This window comes from Hippichthys cyanospilos, chromosome 5 (assembly GCF_059441005.1).
Source record: "Hippichthys cyanospilos isolate Australia breed blue-spotted pipefish chromosome 5, RoL_Hcya_1.0, whole genome shotgun sequence".
NCBI lineage: Eukaryota > Metazoa > Chordata > Actinopteri > Syngnathiformes > Syngnathidae > Hippichthys > Hippichthys cyanospilos.
The window spans coordinates 16,485,704-16,509,559 of record NC_142373.1 but is presented as its reverse complement, the minus strand read 5'-3'; the positions used below and the strand labels follow the sequence as shown (position 1 = coordinate 16,509,559).

Sequence of the window (23,856 nt, the reverse complement as noted above, 5' to 3'; positions counted from 1 at the left end):
TTCAAAATGTGAATGCAATCTTCACTAATAACGGCTGAGAACATGAATAGTTCCTCAGAAAAAGAACAAGATTGCTGCTCTCTCATCTCTCTATTTTGCATACTCCTCAGCATGCCAAGTTGAGTCATGACCTCTTGACTTTTTGACATCTTGAGGACTGCAAAATAGCACCCTGTGGGCGGCAAATGGCCCTAGGCCTTCAACTTTAAGAGCCCTGCGCTCGGTGGGGTTGCCAATACTTTTGTCGACGTAGTATGGAAATATATGTCGAATGTGTGGGTACTCACTGAGCCGTCTGACGCGCTGGCACCAACTTTGTCGCCGGTGCTATTCCAGCACACTTCAAAGATCCCACCAGTACCTCTGTAGCTGTGCACCAATGCCCCGGTCTGAAAAGTCAAGAAGATGGAAATACCGGAATGAGATGGTGCTCACTGGTTATCCTCAAACGTGTGATCCGGCCATCGAGAGACTCACCGTGGTGTTCCAAATGTGGACACACTTGTCAAAGGAGCCGCTGGCGAGGTGCTTGCCGTCCGGGCTGAAGGCCACGCTGTAGACGGGCTCCTGGTGCTTGGTCAACGTGTGGATGCAGACCCCTCGTTCTACGTCCCACAGCCGCACCGTCGAGTCAAACGATGCACTATTAACGTGGGGAAAAAAACATAAATACATAACATAAATACACCTTATCCCAGGGAGAGCAAAATTGAAACATATAAACTGTGACATATTGCAGTTGGGGGTATGTGTCCCCCTAGTGGTAGGTGATGATACTTCAGGGAGTGCATGAGATTTTAGCAGGGTTTCTGAAGGTATCGGCAAATGTAAATTCGTACTTTTAAATGCTGTTAATGAAACATGTCATTTTTATTTTCAAATTAAGAGCAAATTAATTGGAACAAGAAGCAATTTAATGGTAAACTGTTGTTAATGTGACTCCTTTGCAAAACACAGACCTGACCAATATGGATTTTTTTTTTCCTGCTGAGATTGTCTCATTATTTTGAAAAGTTGGAATAAATAAAATAGTCCTTGTTTCAATAATCACAGGTCAGCCTGGTACATTTTTCTCAAGAATTGAAGGGGGTAAAAAGAACAATTGTTAAAAAAGAAATAAGAATGGCCAAGTTATAAGGGCATTTATAAGGACATTTATTTTTTTATCATTGAACACATTTATGTACACTTTATAAGGTAGTAGGTATTGTATGATTTATTTTCTGTTTTAAACAAACTGACTTTGGGTTGTGTGTAAAGTGGGGACATTAATGTCAATTCTTTGCACAACCACTTAGTCATTGCTAGTAAAAACATCTAGATTGATTTATGTGTTAATAAATAGTAAGAGCAGTGTTACTTGTAAACTGCTGTAAATGGTTAGTGTAAATTAAGGCAAAAAATTAGAACACATTTGCAAATATCTGCTATTTGGCTGATTATTTTTGGCCGATGTTTGAAGGGCCATCATCGGCTAATTTGATCGCCATTCGTCGAGTTTTATACAGATGCGCATTGTCATTTGAGAAGCAATTTTCCGTGAGAAGTAAAGAGAATGATATTTCCCAATCTAACTTCTTGGATTGCTCAAAAATATACGCCTAGATACCACCAGAAATGTTGTTCCACAGCTAAATAAATCAGACATGGATGGCATAAAACTCTTATTTCAAAATTATTTGCCATTTGGTTGAATGGAAAATACTTCACAAGGGGTACATCCCTGAAAAAGTTGTGCAACCACTACTCCAATCTATAGGATTCCTGCTGGTTTGCTTGAGAAGAGGAAGTTGCATCAGAGTGTTGCTGACGATGACAGTTTTATTTCCCGCGTGAATTATAAGCTTGTCAGACATTCCTCTGGTGTGGGAAGCGGAACACATGCGCGCACCGCTGCGGGTCACCGACAGTTAAAAGCACCGTGCCGAGTACGAGCTGTGCGCTAGCACTTTCCCACCTGGCGAGCATGATGTTGGAGTTGGGATTGCTCGTGCCTGGCCCGGTTGGACTCCACTTGATCGTGTAGATCTCTTTACTGTGAGCCTGGAGGTCGTGGACGCACGATTCCTGTTTCATACTCCAGATCTGGACAGGAACAAAAAAAGAAAACGTGAGCACAAAGTCTAGTCTGTGTTTAAATCCTACGGCTGAGCGTTAACGCTCACCTTTAAGGTCATGTCGTCTGAGCAGGAGGCGAGCAGCATTCCCGATGGATCCCACTTAATGGCGTTAACTTCGTTCTGCCACATACGCATAAAAACCGTCTTCATTATCGCGGCTCCCCGAGGACATAAAACGAGGAGTTCTATGCAGCGAAGCGTCTTACCGTGTGACCCTGGAAGGTCTTGAGCGGCCGGTCGCTTCCGAGGCGACACACGTGGATGCACATGTCTGTGCTGCACGAGGCGAAGGTGGTGTTGTTCTGCCAGTCGACATCCAGAGCCGGAGCTGGGGGGCGTCCGAATGAACAATATGCTTATTAAAAATTGTTGCTGGTGTTTTCATAGTGTCCCGCATTCGGGCTTGAACATACTTTACCTGAATGGAAAGGGAACTGTTGTTTGGCTTCTCCTGTGTGCGCGTCCCAAATGATTGTCGTCTGGGAAAATGAAATTTGGCATATCAAAACAACGTATCATAAATCAGAGTTGTATTGGCTATGCTCTAACCCAGGGGTCTTCAACCCTGCTCCTCAAGGGCCAGTGTTCTGAATGCTTTGTATGACACCTGATTGAAATGCTCACGATCGTTATCCAGGTTCTGCAGACCATACTGATCCATATGAATCAGGTGTGTTGCAGCGGGGAGACACGCAAAACATCCAGGAGATCGGCCCTCGAGGACAAGGATTAATTAATTAAGAGTCCTGACCAAACCACATCACTATTTTGTTGGTTCTGCGTTTGTGATTACGGGATATTATCACGAGAGTCACTATGTAGTTTTTGGATTATTATAATTTATGATGATAAAATAAATTACAATAAAACCACAATAATAAAATATGACATGTTTTTTTCCATTTTTGAACCATTGATTAAACACATTTGAATCACAACTACGGCCTTTTATTAATTTTAATTTTATTGGCTTTTAAGACTTTTTAAGGATCCATGGAAACCTTGTGCAGGTAACACTGAAGTGACATACAGTATGTAGCACAACTGTTACAGAAACATGCAGTGAGACATCAAAAGTATATTGAGGAAATGTATGCCTTAAAAAAGTGTTTTATGTTAATGAACAATATATCATTGAAATAATCATCACAGCTGCAAGATATAATGGCATTATCAGTATAAGCACTTGGTAGCAGTGTGTAATCTAATCTAAGTGCTTGTAATAGTCCTCAGTCTGGCAGCAAAAAAAAAAAAAAAAAAAGCCCTACTGGCGCATCCCTGAATAAAACATGCTTATGTTTCACAGCTGGTGAAAGACAAATGGCATCATTAAAATAAATACCTTATCTACGCCAGCACTGAGAATGGAATTCCCCTTTTTGTTCCACTTGAGTGCAAATATGGGCCCCTTGTGCTGTCCCAAGGTGCTCGCCAGATTTCCTAATGGATGAGAGCAATGTTGTGGAGTTTTAGACATCATTCCCAATAACAACTTCAGCAAATTAATACCAGGGTTAATGGCCCAACAGTAGCGCGCAAACGAAGAGAACATACCGTCCTTCGTCCATATCCTGGCAAAGCCGTCATACGAGCCTGTCGCCAGGAGCGTCCCGTCGCTCTGTCCAGTGGAAAGACACCGCGGTTAATACAAACGTCTGTTTAGAAAGATGAACGGGATGACAGACGTGTGTGCGTGTGGAGGATCTGGAACCTACATTCCAGTCTAGTGAGGTGACGTCTTTGTTGCTGGGGACGTCCTGCCCGCCTTCCCGGATACAATGGCGCAGCACCAGTTGGGTGGAGTTGGAGTTGTTGTTCTCGTTGAGGTTCCAGATTCTGGCCGTGGAGTCCCCCGAACTGAACCGAAAACAAAAAGTGTTAGGGGCTAGACCAGGCATGGGCAAACTAAGGCTCGTGGGCCACGTGAGGCCAGTTAAGCTTGTTAATCCGGCCCATCGAACTTGAAGAAATGATCAGTCAGGAGGAGAATGATAATGTTAATATTCTGAAGGATAGTGAAACTAACAATGCTTTAAAATAGTGTCAGCAATATAGAATAAATCCGTATTTTGTTCATTTAATTTTCAATAAATACTTGCGGTAAACACATGCGGCTTGAATTAACACTGTTGGAATGCTTTTTTCATTTTCTAAAAGACATTGGATTATCAAAACACTTCACCCAAATGCCCTAAACCCATCGTGGGGCAATTCTATATGACTGAATCCCTTGTAAATGTATAAATGCTCATGCCGGCTGTACACAGTGTGTGTATTTGTGGGCTGAAAATCTTAGGGTTGGTATTGTTTTTAGAAATGCACGGCAGGTCACATGAAATATTCTCACAGCCCGCAGGGCTGTAACTTCCACACGCCACTGGTGTGAACAGTCTGAGCTGTGAGTATGTGCTAGTAAACAGAGCCCAGGCCTGCATACAAAAAAGCGTTACTCATCTGCTTTTTTTGTTTTCCAATTCAGGTCAGCCTTGTCTCACACACACACATTTCCACACACGAGGGTCACACAAAGGCCTTCGAGCGTACCCTGAGGCCAGCAGATCACTGACAGGGTTCCAGGCACAGATGAACACTTCCGACTCGTGACCTCGCAGCACTGTGGCTTTGCTGGCGGGGATCTCCACGTCCACATCCATCTCCATTGACTCACAATGGTTATCTGAGAACATAAGCGCAACATGTGAAAACTGTGAAACCAGGATTTTTTTTTTTTTTTTACCAGAGTATGTGCTTTTTCTTTATTCATAAAACATCATTGAATTGTTAACTTATGCCAATGCAAAAGATTTCAGCTTAGTTTTTTTAAGCAATTTTCAGCAATAAAAGTAAATGTTTCGTCTATAACATACTCAGCTAAATCATTTTCACATATAAAACATTTAAAAACACATTTTGCTACTTGTTATCAACTGAAAATTACATCAAAATTCCACAAGACTCTGGTCAAAAGCTAAGTTGCGATTGGTCAAGCCCTCAGTACGTTATGTCGTTTTCAGTCAAAAATGTATTTTTAAATGTATTAACTGTACATGAAGAAGACCTCATTTATCAAATTAATTATAGAGAATGCTGGAACGGACCAATGGAATGGGTCCACTTGGAGAAATTTCAATATTATTGTGCTTTCTTGTTAATTGTACAAAAAAAAAAAAAAAGTGCTGAAAATTAGTTTGAAATCTCATTTTGGATTTTTTTTTTAAACCACAAATTTTTGAATGCCATAGCTCTGGGAACCCTCATTTAGAGAAAAGGCAAAAAGAAAAAAAACCTTTGCAGCGAAATATTCCGTTTTATTCTGTATTTTACACTTCAAAACTGAATTTCCAAAGAAAAAAAATTGTGTGAACAAAGAACGCTTCACTGTCAATTTATGCTCTAAGTGGTCTCCTCCTATTGGTCCATAACTAAAACAAAACAAAAAATAAAAAATTACAGCTGAAAAAGGCTAAATACGTGAACTATACCCTTTAAAACAACCTGAGTCTTAACACAAAGGCAGTAAAGCCCCACTCATATCCAAACTTCCTCTGCTGCTGACACCTTGAAATTAAATCCCCCGAGTCCATGTTGACACAAACATCCTCTCTATCTCCCGCGCTATCCACCTGATCCACACCTCTCAGGTTTCACGAACACATCAAGCTGCAAAGCGCCAACTATAGCACATTCTGCCAGGATCATATTATTCACCATTCTTCTTCTTCCGAAGTAGAGAAATTGGTGGGCTGGGAGATAACGCGGCAGCATCCACCCAAAAATATAGATAAGGCTAGTAACTTCCATATCCTATTATCTCAGCACACATTTGGTAGGCTGGTTGTGTATAGTGTACATAAAAAAGGAAGAAAGCACAATTAAAAGGCTAGCAAAGATATTTTTCCGCCACACGCAGCATGGTTGAGTTTGTATACCTGATAAGGCTTGTATTTCTGCTGTGTCAGCGAGATGGCTGACGGCTGCGTCAGCTACAGAAATAGAATGGCCGCAGGTTGCTCGCCAACAATTTTAAACACATCAGCTATGCACACGCAACACAAATGACGGTGCATTCATCTCATTAGATCATTGTACTTAATAGAGATGAGATGAGACACAAATTCCGCAAGGGCAATAATGGGACAGGACGGTATCTATCAAATCAAAATGTAAAATACGTTTAAAAAAAAATGCCCACTTTTTAATCAGACAGAGAAAACTAACAAGATAGAATACATAATCTAGCATTCAAATGTAAACATAAAAGAAGACAAACACATTTAAGTAAAACTGATTTGTTCAAAAGTGATCAGTGCAAACGTCAGCTGTAGGCATTAAAAAGAGTCTGCACCTTAAACTACCTTTGAATGGTAATTCGATTGCTCTCACCAGACGATAGGGAGCACTGAAGCGCCGCTAGCTAGCGTTTAATTTATGCTAGAGGTTGCGATAAACGCTGGCAACAGGCGCCATAGAATAAAATGTTAGCATAATTAAATGTTTTTTTAATGCCCTGCATTAGCGGTTGAATGTAATTTTGGAAAATCATGTTGACCTGCAACTCCTGGAGCAACACATCAAGTAAATTTTTGCTGTGGCACGTTTCCGTGAACAACCTTGAATTACAATAATATCTTTTTTTTTTTTTTTTTTTTTTGGGGGGGGGGGGGGGGGGGGTGTTCCAAAAACATACTGAGTTGTAGAAAACATACTCAAGTTGTGGGTGCCATTCTCCTCCCCGTTGACGGTGGCATCACCATTCTTTGGCGCGTTGGACTGGTTGCCAGAGGTGGAGGCCGCCATGGTGCAGGCGGCCTGCTGCTGGGCCAGCTTGTCGCGGAAAGCCTGCTGCCGCGTCTGCACCACATCGGGCATCACGGCGTCGATGAGTGACAGCGACTCGATGGGCCGGCCGTCAAACACTGTTCCGTCCTGTCGACGAAATAACCCCAAAATTTGTGAGGACGAATCCCCTATGGTAATACAGACGGAAACTACGACAAACATGATGTCACCTCATTGATGCTGATCTCTGCCTCCACATACTGGAGCCCTTTCTGCAGGATGGAGATGAGGGCTGCAGGGGGCACTAGTGTTCCATTGATGTTGGACTGGCTGATGTGGCTCTCGATGCCAAAGGTGAACGCTGAGTGGGAGAAACCTGAAAACAAACTCATATTTATCAGTCCCAGACCTCTTAGACCCAGTTACATAACACATACGACCATTTGAGGGTCATTGACACTGTATTCCTATGGACAAATTTAGAGCATCTCTTGGTTTGTTTTATGCAGTTTTTTTTTTTATTATTTTAATGAACATTTGTGTTTGGTGACCCGAAAGCATGCAAATGTGTTATGTATAGAGCGAAAGTTAGAAAAGTCCATACTAAGTCCATACTAAGTCCCACCCACGATGGACCCTATTTGGAAAGGTGCTAACGTTACATCATGCTGAGAGTGGCCAACCTCAGGGCTATCTAGTCAACTAAATCTTGCTGATAACACGTTCACTTCCTCTCTATTTTCCATGGCTCATTTAAGACAGTTTGAGTTTTGTGCTTTCATTATAAAAGGGTTTTATGTAACAGAATAACAGGGAAATTTAATTCTGAAGTTTAATGGAAATTACATTTTAAATGGCCGTTTAACCAATTCTGGATCGTGTTCTTTCCACACAACCAAGTCAACAGTTTAAAGAAACGAACAAATTTGCCAAACTACACTAACCTTGGCCACAAAATCAATGGAAAAAGTGGAAATGGGAAAAAAAACAGCAGCATGGATGTCAATCATTTTCAAAGATAATATGCAGCACTGGTGTGTGTACTGGCATTTCCAGGGAAATTATTAATATGTCTACATATTGATTGAAGGATTTACTGATGGTTAAATAAAATTCTTCAATAAACTCCAATTCAAAGTCATTTTGACTAAACATGCATCAAGCGGCATAAAGTTACCCAGAATATTCTGACTCACTCTGCAAATTTTTTTTCAGCTAAGTACCACCTGACCAGCGGAAATGGAATTAAACAAAAAAATAAAAACTTAAAACAGAGTCCTGCGTCCTCTGTTGACTTGACTTTACTCTTTATTGTCATTACCGGCAGAAGACAACAAAATTTTCACGAGCTCGAACCGTGCAAGACACATTCAACACAATTACTGACAATTAAGACGGCAAGGCCTGACGTATTCGCCAGCAGCAAGCAACGCTCCTCAATACCATTTCTAATTTATTTAATTTGGGGACTACTTTTGGTGTGGTATCTCTAGGCAAAATTTTTTCAGCATATCCAGAAGATCGATCGCATAACATTAGCTGTTTAATTTCTGTCTCATCTGACATTCATGACAATTCACATCCGTATAAATCTTAGCATAATAAAGGCATACAACGTTTTGCAAAGGAGTCACCGTAACATTTAGCAATAAGTTATTCCAGGTTTCAATTAGTTCTTAATTTGAAAAGAAAAATGCACTGCCCTGTCATGACATTATAAAGCATTAAATAAGATTTGATAATACCTTATCTCCCTATTATTATCCTATTATTGTCCTTATATCTCACTTAAACCTTGGAAGTGTCTTCACGTACCATGTAACTGTTGTATTAGGATGTATTGTCTTTCAATGTGTTTACTCGTTTTTCCATCAATGCAACCTTACATTGGTCAATGGTCGCTATTTTAACACGATGAGTATGTTTTGTTATGTTGTTCTAAAAAGGCTACAGATCGCAGTGTTGCCATGGATTTGCAAGAAAAGAAAAGCCTGTAATGCAAATGCTGGGCCAGTAGTTGGAGCCATCACTTTCCAAAGAAACACTACACATGCTCCAACTGTAATTTCTCGCAGGGCTTATCTTTAAGCGTTTTTGAATAGCTCATGTAAGTGTGTGTAGTTTCTCATACCTAAGTAATGTGACTCCACACACAATTCATAGTAGCGCTATCGTAAACGCACACGCTACAACAGTGCTGCGGCGCGCTCCATTGTTGTTTATGCTCTGCATGTCTAAACAGGAGACTTACTTAACATGTTTGAGAGAGAGAAGATAATGGCGGTCTGTTCAAAGCTAGTATATGGCCAGCTATTTTAATGTAACTCAAGGCTGTTATTTTTAAATCAAGTTCAAAACAAATGAATCGTATCAATCCCGGCTTTGCGGAACCAACCTGATTCTTGGAGGTATCTGTAGACCAAGAAGTTCACTTCGTCACTGGTAATACTCATTTTAGCCCAAAGAAACAGTGGAGGTCTGTTGGAAGGCTCGGCTCACTCCTGGAGAGAGATACAAAAATAGAAGCGGGATTATTATTACGTCTCGGCACTCACATCACTGCACCAATACATCTCTTTATCTTTTCCACACAAATAGCAAGAATGTCAACCACCTGCCAGATGACCATGTGCAGATGCGGTTCATATTTTCTTAGCATTGCTGGAATAAACATGTTTGGTTTTCCACACGGAGAGCCACGTGATGCCCCTCGTGACCTGGCAAACCACACTCTGATGGCGAAAGAGCCGTGATAAGACGCTAAATGCCAGGACTTTCATAAGATCAAAAGACTGACCTAAAATATTCATTATTAACCAACACACAGAAATTCTGCTGGATTTCAAATTAGTAGATACCGATGTGGGGCAAGTGACTGTGGAATTTGCACTCTTACGCAGGTTATGGTTGGAAAAAAAAACCCACACACACACACACACACACACACACACACACGCACACACACACACACACACACACACACACAGGGGTTGGGGGGGCAAAGTCAACAGCACCCAGTTTGAGTCAGAAGCACTCGCTTAGTTTTATGCTTCAAAAACGAGAATTCAAAGGGTCTGAAGAGGATTCACAAAGCGGAATCAATGTTGCATCAGGTGTGAGACATGTATGGTTGTCCAAGTTGAATTGCTAACACCGCCCGTGGCCACTCCAATTCCCCTTTGGTAACATAGCAACAAGAGCGATGGAGCAAAATACTGACAACAGTGTTGTCCCAATTACCAAAGAGCGCACAGCCAGAGGGGGTGAGCAAGTTCCTCAAAAGGAATTATTAACTCTTTCACCTTGGTATAATCTTTGCTATGGGAGTTCACCTTAATGTACCACAGCAGAGGTTCTGTAATTAAACTAACATTCTTAATTCATGCAGGTACAATGTGTTTTGTTCCACTGTCTCCCAGCGGGACAAACGGAGCTATTAAAAGGAAGCGCCTGATTAAAAATGTCCAGCAAATTACAAAAGATGAAAAGCAGAAGAGACTTAGCAGCATTTGTAAGATATTATTACAACACCTTTCACTTCCCATAGATTCATCACTGGCTTCAGCAAATTAATTTCAAAATGTCTCTAGCCTTATCCGCATGGACACAAAAACACTTGTGAACCTTAGCTACTGTGACCTGATTTGACCACACAGCCCCATTAGCTTACACTTGAGGGGGCTAGCCTCATGAGAGCCCAGTCACAACAACAATAACAAACCAAACTGCGCACTTCATTCCCAGGAAGCCTGGAGGGGTTCTGGAACCACTAGAGATGTTAGAAGGGCATCAGCATCAATCAGGCCGGTTATGATCTGTTACCTTACTACCCGGGCTTCCGTATCTAACAAAATGCTTGAAGCGTTTAGCCACACTGAAGTGATGAGTGGACTATGAAAGCCCCTCTTGCTTAGCTTGTCAGTTCCGGTAACATTTGAACTAGGGGGTGGGGAGAAAAAAAATGGAAACAGATTAAGGGGGAAAATTTACAAATAAATAAAAAATAAACAATAGAAATCTGTTGCCACCAGTTTTAAGAGAAATCCCTTCAGGCGCTAGTTAGCGGCTTGTAAAACTTTCATCAAGCTCTTTTACTGTCCTTTGTGTGACGGTCTTTTGTAGCTATTTTAAAAATTGGCCAAGAGTGAGGTGTTACAGGTGTGGGCGAAATGTGACTTCTCGTCAGCCATAATCGCCTCATTTGCGGTGTTAAAAAAATGAAGAGAACATTGAACCACCGTTCGAGAAACAGCCACCGCCTACAAACCTTATCTTTGCACAAGTGACTCTTCACTCGCGTAGATGTTTAAGTGGGTAACCTTGTTGTCATGGGAACGCTAATGTCTGCCATGCTGGACTCAAGCTCAGTCACACCGAACAACATCAATGTCATGAGTGAACAGCATGGGAAGAAAAAAAGCATTAGCATAGCTTTCAAGCTTGTCTTTCAAAACAGTTTAGGTACATTTCTACAACTACCTAATGTATTAAGAACATTATAATGGGGAAAAAACTATACATTCATAATCCACCATACATCTTTTGGATACCTATTGTGGGTGCACATGTGGAGATTTATTCTGTATTCTTCCGGATATTTTTTTTAATACTTTAACTTGTAAATGCTCATGCCACTCTTTTTTTCTTAAATGTCTGTCTTTCCAAATTTCAAACTACAAGGTTCAAGTGACAAAATTCCTATTTTTGAAAGTCAGTTTTGAAGGTAAACCAGTTCAGCAGGAAAGTATAGACCAGGGGTGTCAAACTCATTTTAGCTCAAGGGTTACATCAAAGAAAATCTATTCTCAAGAAGGCCAAACTGGTAAAATATGGGTATAATACAGTAAAAGCACTCTACAACAAAACCTGCATGTGCAAAAAAAATCTCCCGGTGAGAAATAATATTCCGGTGATTTAGGGCTATACAAATAATATTTGATTGATTGATTGATTCATAGAAGCCTTTCCTTCTTTCTTACTTTCCCCATACAAGGAAAATTTCTCCTGCTGTATAATACGAAATGTTTTTCTCTGCATTTGCCTTGCACTGAAATTCACTATAGTGAAAACAGGCCTGCAGCAAAAGTCTAGTTTGGTTTATGCTTAACGTGACGGCATGCATTTTGCAGCACTATATTCTCAATGCGACTTTCCCCCACAGTCAGACGATATTCTCCCATTCTTTAGGTGTCAGTAAATGGACTCCACAGGATCGAAACAACAAAACTATGACAGTGATAAAGAATCCCAGTAGATTCAAATGTTTGTATGTTTTTTTTTTATGTTTACTTCGAAGACATAGATTTGCTGTAATGAAATGTCCCCTGTTGTGAAAATACTCTGACTGCAAACATGATTTCGTTGTAGAGTTCTACTGTATACTTTAAAAACAATTAGTGTCACTTATATGCACCGGCCTGGTGGTAAAATTCAAGTGGGTCAATAGGCAAGATGCTGTACAGACCACGGTTTCCTGACAGTTAAACTACTTCACTGCTTGACTGCAGTATCGAATTTCCACCAATAGAGCAGCATTCGCAGTCCCCACTTGCCATATCACCAACAGGGAGTTGAAATAGGGTGGGACGAGGAAAATATTTCGCACGCTGGCGAAAGCCAATTTGGCTGATGAAAGTTGCCCTGGGGGTTTTCTTGTCAAAAAGTCTAAGTTCAAAGCCGAAATGTCCATATGCATGAGTATGAAAGTTGAAGCTAAAGATGTATATGATTGATGCATTGTTGTGATTAAACTGAAACCAATCAAAAGTTACGAGTTGTTCATATAGTATATGCTGGTGATGGGTCATAACCCGTTTGCAGGTGATTGCTATTGCTGCTAGAATATAAGTACATGAAAATATTATGTTAGCATGTGCCTCCTGATCTGTACAAAACAACAGGCAGCTTTGAATTCCATCCATTAACAACAAAATAAAATACAATATCCTCATTGCTAATCATGGCAATTTAGTCGAATGCTCATGTCTTACTAATCATATTCCAATATGTATGCATAACAGCATATACAGTTGTCGGAGTGATAGTATAAATGGCAGGATATCCTGTGTATGCAACACAAACTAAACAGATGGCACGCGACTGTCCACCACAAAACAATCGCTGGACAAATGTGTGATATTGTGTGGCTGAGCTCTGTGCATTTTTGAGCATAACAGCAATTTCCCATCCCCCGCTTTCCCTTTGCCTTTTATGCATTATGTACGGAAAGGCGAGGCATTAAAAAATGGTGCAATGTTAACATTTATGGAAAGAAACTAGTATGCCAGGACTTCTTTTGCAATAAAGCCACTGAGGCTTGACCGTGCTGTAATTATGGCAATCTAAAAATAGACAATAAGCTACTAGGTAGCTCAAGGTCTCCATTTATTCATCGATACATTATGTGGCTTCAAGCATTCATTCAATTCTGGTCAAAATGGAAGGCTTGTATATAACTGCAGGGCTTCTCAGATAAAACAAAACAGCACCAAGTGTCACTTCAAATCTGTGGAAAATATAAATCCTTTGACGAACAGGATGTTGATTTGAATGTGCAAAACAAAAACGCAGCCATCTCCAACACATGCGGGTCTGTGAAAAGAATGCAGCTGAAAACCAGCATACCAGGGAGCCCATTTTCTCCTGAACAGTCACCTCCTGACAGATGTGCAAACAAGACCTGGAAACAGCAGCCATTTTCTCTTGAACTGCTCTGCTGAGTAAAACCCGCCTTTGAAGCTTCTGGTTGGGCTGCAGTCTTGAGCGGGGGAGGGGGAAGCTTGGCAAGGGAGCGTGGGGGATGGGAAGCACAGAAGAGAGAGAGCCAGGAATGGGGGCAGGGTGATAAATAATGATCCTAAAAAAAAAAAAAAAAAAAAAAACAGGTAATCACAACAACAATTTGTGCACTTCATAGCGTGTGTGTCCCCCTCCCTCTTTGACATAGAGCAGAAAAACACAGGTGGGAGGTGATAACACTGAGGACCACTCGATTTATATCCAAAGACTGCAGGAGAAAACACTGCACGATTTCAGGGTCATGAATTTGAAATAAACAAATCCAAAACCGGTTTCAGCCACAAGTCGCATTGCCAATTTCTGTGGCGCGTTTCCTGATCCGACGTGTGCCTGTCTGTCTCTGAGTCACTCAGCGGCAGCAATGTAGGTCAGCAAATTACCCACTGGTTAACATTCCTTTAAGTCACGACGGATAATGAAATTACCTGCTGATGATGAGTCGCAAAGCTACAGACTATAGATCTTTCCCTGGCACAAAGAAGCCGCCAAGCCAGGCCCCAAATGTACAAGCACCTTAAGTACTGGTTTCACAATGAAATGAGGTCAGCTCAGTAACAGCGATACCACAAGAAGTCCCAATGTTTTCAAATGATCTTCAGTAATACAAGGCTTACAGATACGCTTTCTCTTTCGATAAATAACTGCATATGCTATTGTTGCGTATGGACGTGTGTACTCCCCTCTCAATAAAGGTTGGGGGGGGGGGGGGGGGTGACAAACTAGAATTGCTAAAAAGAGTCACGAAAGCCTCTGTGGGAGCATCATACTGGATTTGCTTGATAATCACAGTAGAGGATACAAACATCAAAGGCCTAAAGACAGCTTTCAGGGTCTGCAACTAATGGCTATTTTGATGATTGATGAATCTGTCAATTACTTGATGAATTGAATTTTAAAATGTTAATTTCCATCCCTTTTCATGAAACAGAACAACTTCTCATATAGACAGTGGAAAAAAAAAGGGAAAAAAGGAAATGTTAAGTTGCTGTTTATAGGATGCACCCATACATTTGGCCTTCATTTTTTAGGGAAAAAAAGTGTCTTTTATATGTTGGGAGTTATGGTATAAATATACAACATAATGGTCCAATTTACTGCCTACATATAAATGCTTTGAAAGCAAAGAACCAAAAATGTTGACACATTTCCATGGGTGGAATGGATCACTTTGCTACATCCTTGGATCAAGATCCATAGATTATGGATTGAGCTGGAAATCAGCCCCCCCCCTCACACGGAGTCTGTTTTCAACAAACCACATAGATGACTTTTAATGTGCCAAGTACCTCGCACACAATTAGCGATGCACAAGCATCATGGGATTCGTTCAAAGGACTAGTCGGAAAAAAATGTGCTAAGAAAAAATATTGGGGCAGATTTGCACATGCGATAGCGAGCTCTGATGAATGATATGCCTGTAAAAGAGGATATGGCATGGTCACACAAAAAAGACCACAGAGTCACCACTAGGCGAATCCAATTCTGTGGGAAAAGCTGGTCTCTACAGAAGAACACTCATACTGTTAAAAAAAAAAAAAAAAACAACAACAGTGCAGCTCTGTTGGGGTTTTATATGGTGCAGTGCTATCAAGCAAGGAGCCATTATGGTTGGCTCATTTCAAGACGTATTGCAGAGTGCCTTACTTTAAATTGCATTCAATCTGACTCATGTCGACGTCGCTGTTTTCGTTCAACAACAAACCTGTGTGATTTCACAGCCTAATTTCTGTTGCTTATTATAGACACATCCATATTATAAGGGCTCATTTCCACAGTAGACACTTACATCAATTCACTGACTCAAATCGGGGAAAATACATAAAAATGTTTTGACATTGAACAAACGGCCTCGGGAGATTAATCGCCGGCGAGTCGTCAGTTATAGTGCGCTCTGACTCATTATCTGGCTAATATTACTGAGGTACAGTGGTACCTCAAAAAGGTCGACCACTATACACATTAATTTTAATGACAAACGAGGAGGGTTAATAAAGATGTGTAATGTGCTTACATATCTATTTTTTTTAAACATAGTCCCACAAGTACAAAAGGGAATCAACCACAAGCAAAAAGCATACACCAGTTGACCATTTCACCATGTGGGAAGCCAAGATTGTAGCCTGCACTATAACAAGTCTTCCTTATTTTACGATGTCAAATTTGGTTGCAATTACAGCTAGTAATATGCCAATTGTGCAAATCCTCAATTTCACAATGGAGCTATTTTTTAAATTGTTGATTTTCAAAATGACAAATTAAATCAAATAAATTAGATTCATTGCCCTGCCCTAGCTGCAAACTAACAGTTATTTTATTTAGTAATCTTTTTTGTTGATGAATTAGATTTTTAATTTCCGTCACTATTAAAATACGGCACTTTAAATTGACAGCGTGAAAACATTTTTATTTATGATTTGGTTGATGGTTTGATGCCAAGTCTGCTTTTAGAGGAAAAAACTAATTTGACAATGTTACTAGTCGAGACATTAAAATTCTGTGTATATTATTTTTCCGTCTCTACACAAATAATTACGAAATATTATTTTATTGTTGTAACTCTTGTCACACAAATAGGATTCAAACAACTTCCACAAAATAGCAAAATTTATGACCTTTGTTCACAAAAAAAAACTAAGATCATAGCGCTACACATTGCAAAAAAAGAACCAGCACTTTTGCTCAATCATCAACACGAATACCAGCAACCATTCATGACAATCTTGAAGTACTTTGACACTGCCCAAATTCTTTTGCTTGAGATGAGTCAGCTTATATAAAAGGTAACAACTGGTAACATTTATTCCTCTTACCAATGTCTGTTCTTTTCAAGTGAAAAAAATTGTAAAAAAGAAAAAGGGAAAAAAACAGCCAGATGAAAATTCAAAACACATGCAAAATTAATAACCAGATTCCACTTATCATTATTTCGATTGAGATGAGCTATGGTCACACATAAATGTCTAGGGCATACATCCAGTTTTGTGGCATTCGACCTTCAAGTACCACCAAATAAAACAAAGACGAAACAATTTACGGCATGAAACGTACAGCAAGCCTCTCCTGTTTCCAAATGTATCCTATCTACAGTATTAGTCAAAACGCCTGATATGGATGTTGCTGGGAGTAAGCTCAGGCAGGCTTGCTTGTGTATATGACAGCGTGGGGGTGGCTGGCAACGAATATATTGTGCGTGCCGTGTGTGTGGAGGAGACCGAGAGGCAGACAGTGCCTCAATGCAACACACATATATGCAATACATAATCTTTTATCTTAATGGCTCCTTGTAATACAAACGTAGCAGACTAGATTCTAGTTCGACATGGTAGCCATCATTTCTGCTTTTGTACATATGCAAGATGGTAGTGGGTAAACTACATAAGGCAGCATCAAATCTAAGCCAGCGTGAGACAATGTGACAGGTTTCTTCATGTTGTCTGATGTGTCAAAGACCAAGTGTGCATCTGTGATACAGCAAATGTATGAAGGGAACCGAGAGTACTGTGGCAGTGATGATGCAAACCTCTCTATTTGACAGGATGTGAAACTATCATTTTTTTCAAAAGGAAATCTTACAAATGGTGCGAAAGCATGGTTTCACTGTATGGCATAAAAACACTAGCAGCCATGTCTTTTGTCTTTTAGTACATACATATTCCCAAGTGCAAAGCAAAATGAAAGACGCGGTGTCCTTGAGGTGGCAAGTGGTCAACAGAAAAAGCTTGGGCAGGGCAATCATTATTTCCCCCCCCCCCCCCCCAGCATCATGAGGGCTGCACAAATAAGCTATAAACACGGCGACACGAACAGCAGTGTGGGCAATACAAATGTTACTATGGCAACCGGAAGATCTCGCTTCTCTGTCAACAGCTGCTCATGCCACCCCGAGCAGCCCCCACACTCCTCGCGCTTCCTTTCCATTCGACTTCGAGGTCAAACCGAAACACTCATTTTCATTCCCAGCCATGCCTTTCCTCGTATTCCTACCGTGCGATGTTAATACTACACCCACATGATCTCACTTTTAGTGCATGCGACAAATGCAGCAGAACCGTCCAAATACTCACATTAATTTTCCATTTCCAATGTGGAAAAAAACAAAAATAAAGCATACTACAAGTCCTTTTCCACAACAATGTCCAAGTAAAATTGTAAATTAAGCCTTGGTGTGCTTAGCGTTATGGCAATTAAAATACCGGGATTCGCCAAATATAAGAACCACCTCTGTGTAGAGGACGCACACTTAAATTTGGGGTCTGTTTTTTTTTCTATGTTAGCGTGTATAAGACCTGTATATGGTGTGTTCATATCCGTTAAGTTATACAGTATATTTGTTGTGCGTTAAGTGTTTCAGATTTCCCACATTGTGAGCGGTCAGTGAACACCTCGCCAGTGTAGCGTTAAATGCACTTGAAGCAGTTTTTCCCTTTTCCTTACGACACAGTTACGAGTTCATATCCGCGTTTCACCAAATTTATGATTGTGTGTATAGGCCAAAAGACCGCAATTTATAAACGAGTCAAAAGGAATACATTTCCGTGTGCTCTAACCAGTGCACACACCTTGCCACTCCAAACTGAATCAGCTGGAGACATAACTTTGACATGATCCTCCGCATTTTAGTAATATTCCTGTGTGAGAACAAGGGTGGACTCGGATGGTGCTTCAGTCTGCTTGCTTCTTTTATTGAAAATAATGCTGTCACAACCTCAAATAACACGAGCTGCTGTTAGCTGCACCAGGCACTCGTTGCTTACAGTCAACTGACGTCCGCCAACTTGCTCGTCCCGTTACGGTAATTATCGTCAGTAAGAATACGGCCAATATAAAAACGTGCATCTGCACAGCAAAACTCTGCTTATGTGGCTGACAGAATAATCTTCTGCGAATGGTCCCGAATTTTAAAAAAAATAGTTTTTGAGTTACCATTTATAGGACGCACCCATATTTTCAGCCTTCATTTTTGTGGGGAAACAAGTGTGTCTTATATTCTGGGAATTACGATAATATTGTCTTTAAAAATGTGGACTTTGTATTCAGATTTACGGCTATAAAACACTGCCGTCATGTAAAATAGCACTGTTGGTACTCGTGTGTGAAGGTCTCTTCAATAATATCCACCAAAAACCTGTCTGGTGATAGGCTAGGCAGCGCTTGCTATGATTATTGTGTAAATTTATGCCCGTATTATTAGTTTCCTAAGGGATCAATTACATATCTACAGGGATAAAGCTTCAAACAACCATTTAAATGCCGGTGCTTTTTGTAGAGCTTAGTTACCCAGTCATGTCGCATCTGACCAATGAAATTACACTATAGAGGACAAAGTGAGCCAATGAATCCGTCCCGAGTCAAGCCTCAAACTGAATATTCATCGGCTATTTGTGATGCACACGTGAGGAAGGAGGCAAGAGAAAACGAGCGAGTGAGCAAGAGACAAACATCGTACATTGAAGCAGTACATGGCAGCTCATGGCCCAGTGAGGGGCAATTGAGTGCAAAGTTATGCATCTTTGGTTGAGTTTAAGAGCACATGGAAGAAGTACAATAGACAGAGCCATCTCTGCAGTGCTACCCGGGTTTATGTTCGTTGGCAAATATGCCTCGTGTGACAACAAGTGTGTTTGAGAACAACGGGACGGCGTGTCTCTACTTTTGGAGAATAAAAACGTGTCTGATTTAGCTTAAGGTTGAAATCCATCTGTGAGCTCTGTAATTTAATAGCATGAAGACATGCAGCTAATAATATGAAGCAGCGAATATATGTACAAATTAGCTTTCACAGCTATATTTTGCTGTTGTGGCTTTTAATAAAGTGTGGTTTGTAGTCCAGTATCTCTGGTAAGTGTGACCTATAGCCTGTACAACTCGAATGAAAAAAGAAGAGTCAATGGTGAGGAGAAGTAAAACAACTGGGAAAATGTGGTTGCACAAGTGCGCCGTTAATATAAGGATATGTGAGCGCATTCAGAATGAACCAAATGTATATTAAGACATGTTAAACTCAAAGTGCCTCTATGAAAGCCCAAATAAAGTTCAGATGTTCTAGTAGGACTTTTTTTTTCAGAAGCCGTAAGATTTTGTGCCAATATTGACTGTTCATACTGTAACTCCCTCCATGTTGTCTAAAGCCCCACCCAGTTCCAGCTGAAGTGAAAACAGTGACAATAGGAAAATGTAGGTCTCCGGGTGACAACATTTGAGAACCGCTGTACTAAACAGTCACTACTTCCCAGAAATTCCTGCTGCTCTTTTTATCTTGATGTTGCCCTGTTTTGGCAGCCCTCCTGACCAACATTTCTGGTCATTTCAACAATTTTGAAGTCCAGTTTGTAAAACTGTCGCTGTTGTTCTATATTGTCTCAATTTAAGAATGACTTATCCTCACCATGCTTCATGGTAAACGTAATTACTCCGAAATTCTTTTGTAGCCTTCCGATACGTTTGAAGAGAGATACTTCTACTGTCTTTAAAAATTTAACTGGGATTCATATTTTCATACCACAAAAACTTTTGCCACCATACCACAATAACATTTGAAAAGGATTTGAGCAGAGCTATGCAGGCTGCAAGTGTACGCCCGTGAATAGTGAGCCATTTCCGAAATATAAAGGCATTGTAAATCTTTTTTTAGTTTTTGTTTGAGTTGAGCATATTGAGTTTTTCCCATCGTAGAAGAAGGTTTATCATTGCAAGAGAGCCTGCTCCAAGATAGGGACAGGAATACAGTGAGTTTAATAAGAATTTGGACAGTTTTACAATTTACCAGAGTGGATGTGAAGTGTTTGTGCAAAGTCAAAGAGGCTCAAAAGAACAGCAAACGTTTTCAAAGTCAAGGACATTTTCAGACACTCTCCTCAGTAACAGAAGCTCAAATGTAAATGAACAAATTAAGAAAATGTATGTGCTGAGAAAAACACATGCGATTGGCACAGATACAATGGTGTTTGGACTTAAGAATGTCATCGTTTTTGTGACAATCCTCTTAAAATAGCTATCATTTCAAATAATTTTTAAGCACTGAAATGAATGGAAATGGTAATAATCTGTCCAATTAACCACAAAAAGTGAGTGTTTTTTAATATTAAAAATAGCACTGCACAATATTTATGATTATATACAATAACACTAACAAAAAGTAAGAAAGTAAACAAGAATACTTCAATGCACACAAATATCTATTGCTTGAAGATTTATAGCTACAGAGACAATAATGACAGTTTAGTTTTGAATTCTTTGTTAGTATTAAGTTAGATGTTATTGGTTTGGCATGAAATTCTTCTTTCGTTTAGAGCATAATGCAAGTAGTTGGCCTCTTTTCTTTTTTTTTTAACCGCCTGTGTAGTTTGTTGCCACAATATCCCGATGCTCCTAACTCATTTTTTTTGCTCGTAGCTCAAGGGACAAAAAAGCCAGAACATCAGCTTGTATGTAAAAAGAGAATATCATAAGGTACTGCTGCATTTTCCTTTCTTGGGAGGCTTTGTCCGTTTATGGGACTTGTTTCGTCATGTTTTCAGTGCAGCTCAGCGAGTCCCGGCACACTTTAGAGAGTAAACCCCATGTGGCATGCGTTTCCACAGTGGGGTAGGTAAGACACATAAATAGTGTGACATGACAGCAGCTCAACAAAGTGGGACCCGCCAACAAATTCAACAACAAAAAGAGACGGTAAACAAAGGACAACAATGGAAGACATCCAACATTTTTGGTTATTTCCTCTTGGCATGAAGCTATTTATAACATGAAGAAGGCAAGCTTTGTTTGTTGTGTTCTTCCTATTCCATTTCTGTTGCTGCACAGAGGTTATTCATCAACCAATCATCAGAGTGCTACACCAAATAGCTATGTAAGCCAATGAAGGAGTCGCATACAAAGGATGCATGTGTTGTTTAAGCATGTTATTTAAATACAGTAACATAAAAATAAAGCTCAGCAAAGTGCACTGCTAGGGAAAAATTCAGCTTTTGTCTCCAGAAAAAGAAAGCCAAGCTTTACTGGGTTGAGGTTGGTTCAGGATGCCTGTAACAAAATACCAAGAAAAAAAATGGCATTTCTGCAGCTGCGGGGCCAGTGATAGGCTGCAACAGCCGAGTTTGGGAGATGCTTTGTGATGATGAACATCACAAAATCCCATTTGAGCGCATTGGTGTTTCACTGACGACAATCTTTCGCCCTCAAATTTTCAGTGACCACATTTCCAATTGTTCCTGTGTTTCTGTGACTCAAATTTGATGCGCTTTATTGCGATAATATCTTGACTTTAATCGCTGTATTTCCACTGGTCCCTCGACATTCTGTGAAGTCAACAAAAAAGTTCCAACTTTCTAAACGAACAAAACCCTTTCCGCAAATATACTTTAATTTCTTTTGAGCAACAGTTTCATTTGAAAGGGAGAGAAATAGCAATTCTTTTGAGGCTCACGGTCATTCTATTCATTCAAATTCAAATCGATGATTGGTTGTGTGAGTGTAAAAAAAAAAAAGACATAAATGTACTTTCAAATGTACTGTAAAGTTGTCCTCAACTTTAGTAGAATCAAGTATGAAAAAGAAACATTACCATGCCTCAAATGCTTTGTCTTATTAAAAATAGAAATCATTTTGAGGACAAGATAAAAAGGAGATGTGAAAACCTCAGAGACCTTGGTGCCATAATCTGCCGTTGTTATCCTTGCTCAAAAAGCAAGTAAAATAGGTGGAATAATGTGATCCAATGTGTTAATTACTCTAAAATTCAGTGAAAGATCGTTGACATTCCACCTGGCGTATGTGTGAGCTGTTTTTTTTTTGCGATTCTATTCTAGGATTCTGTTTTAGGCAGGCATTGATTCAGTATTGTCACAAACGTTACAGCATCTTAACGTTGTGTCATCTCTCCACGGACCAAGAATATTCAGTTGCTGTGAAGCGAGTTTGAGAGATAGGAATCACAGGCTGTGACAAAGGTATGCCACTGAAACTAAAAAAAAAAAAAAAACTGTAAATGTTAAAATTCCCACTAAGAGATTATCGAGACGCAATCACATATGATAAAGGTTGAACTGTAATTGAGCCTAAGATGAAATCAGCACATTAATCCTCCATGTCACCTTTAACTGCAGTCTGTCTTCACTCGAGCCAAAGCAGCAGGTACCAAATATCGCACAAGTAACGACCGTCTCAGATCTGAGAAGTGTCAAACCCCATGTTGAGGTTTCACAGTATCTGCTGAAAATTATGCGTGTTCTTGCATCAGTTAAAAGGTCCCTGCAAAATTACATCTCATGTGGGATCTTATGAGGGAACAAATGCATAAAACGAGCGTTGCAACCGCCACGTATTGGAATTACAAGGACTTTTTCAAATATTATCTTTTGCTTTCAATAAGGCACATGTGAAATGTAATACATTTTTAAGCTGATAACAGAGCCACCCATTTCCCCATAATGCTTATCCTGTTCGATAAGCGCTGGACCCAATTATAGCTGATGACACCCTGGATTGTTTTTGCCAGGCAACCGGAAAGAGATGATGCTTTGGCCGTAGAGCAGTGATCCACGCGACTAGCGGCATCAAATCAACAATGTGAACCGCAAGAGAGCCAAAAACAGTAAAAGTGATTCTTCAAAGTAGATTAAAAATTGTAATAATCCAGAAATCTCGTGTCTATGCCAGGGTTATGTTGAGCAGATAAATGATGCAAAAACGAGTTGTTTTGTTTAACATTAACGAAAGAAAAATTACATAGAAATGAACTTTTAACAACATCTTAATTTTACAAGGTTTATACAGGTTACAGAATAGTCTGAAACTGAAAAAAATACCTGAAATGTGTCTGAAATGAAAAAATGTCAATTCTTATGAAACCAATCCATTTTTAACCAAATAAACCATTTGATGCTGGAAAAAAAAAATTCAACAAACAATAATAAATATAAATTGATCTGGAACATTAACACAGGAGCACCAATATTTCAAAACATTTTACCCTGAAGGAAAAGGTATAAAACATTGTGCTGATAAGTTTCTAAATGACATGAATGTGATTTTAAATAAAATTGTTGAAAGCAATTTAAAAAGTTTAGAACACAGACAGCACAGACTTTGACAATGAAAGTGCGATTGCACTATCTGGGTGTGCAATTACACTTCACATGGCAAAAGCAAACCCTGTTCCCTG

At 39.9% G+C, this 23,856-nt stretch overlaps 1 protein-coding gene across 3 annotated transcripts in view; it reads right to left on the bottom strand.

The window, feature by feature from the left end:
• Nucleotides 1-23,856, bottom strand: part of tbl1x (transducin beta like 1 X-linked) — a 32,535-nt gene that overhangs the window by 2,382 nt on the left and 6,297 nt on the right. The window contains exons 2-15 of one of the 3 annotated variants that reach the window (XM_088414824.1): nucleotides 13,524-13,755; nucleotides 9,295-9,400; nucleotides 7,130-7,275; nucleotides 6,827-7,046; nucleotides 4,665-4,797; nucleotides 3,836-3,977; nucleotides 3,675-3,738; nucleotides 3,463-3,560; nucleotides 2,539-2,599; nucleotides 2,327-2,448; nucleotides 2,166-2,240; nucleotides 1,958-2,085; nucleotides 478-643; nucleotides 288-389 (exon numbers count right to left, since the gene is read on the bottom strand). In XM_088414824.1, coding sequence (XP_088270950.1) covers nucleotides 288-389; nucleotides 478-643; nucleotides 1,958-2,085; nucleotides 2,166-2,240; nucleotides 2,327-2,448; nucleotides 2,539-2,599; nucleotides 3,463-3,560; nucleotides 3,675-3,738; nucleotides 3,836-3,977; nucleotides 4,665-4,797; nucleotides 6,827-7,046; nucleotides 7,130-7,275; nucleotides 9,295-9,352 — 1,515 coding nt within the window. In that variant the 5' untranslated portion in view covers nucleotides 9,353-9,400; nucleotides 13,524-13,755. Of the gene's footprint in view, nucleotides 1-287; nucleotides 390-477; nucleotides 644-1,957; nucleotides 2,086-2,165; nucleotides 2,241-2,326; nucleotides 2,449-2,538; nucleotides 2,600-3,462; nucleotides 3,561-3,674; nucleotides 3,739-3,835; nucleotides 3,978-4,664; nucleotides 4,798-6,826; nucleotides 7,047-7,129; nucleotides 7,276-9,294; nucleotides 9,401-9,513; nucleotides 9,534-13,523; nucleotides 13,756-23,856 lie in introns of those variants that run through there. The other 2 variants (XM_088414826.1, XM_088414823.1) reach the window with 2 other exon arrangements.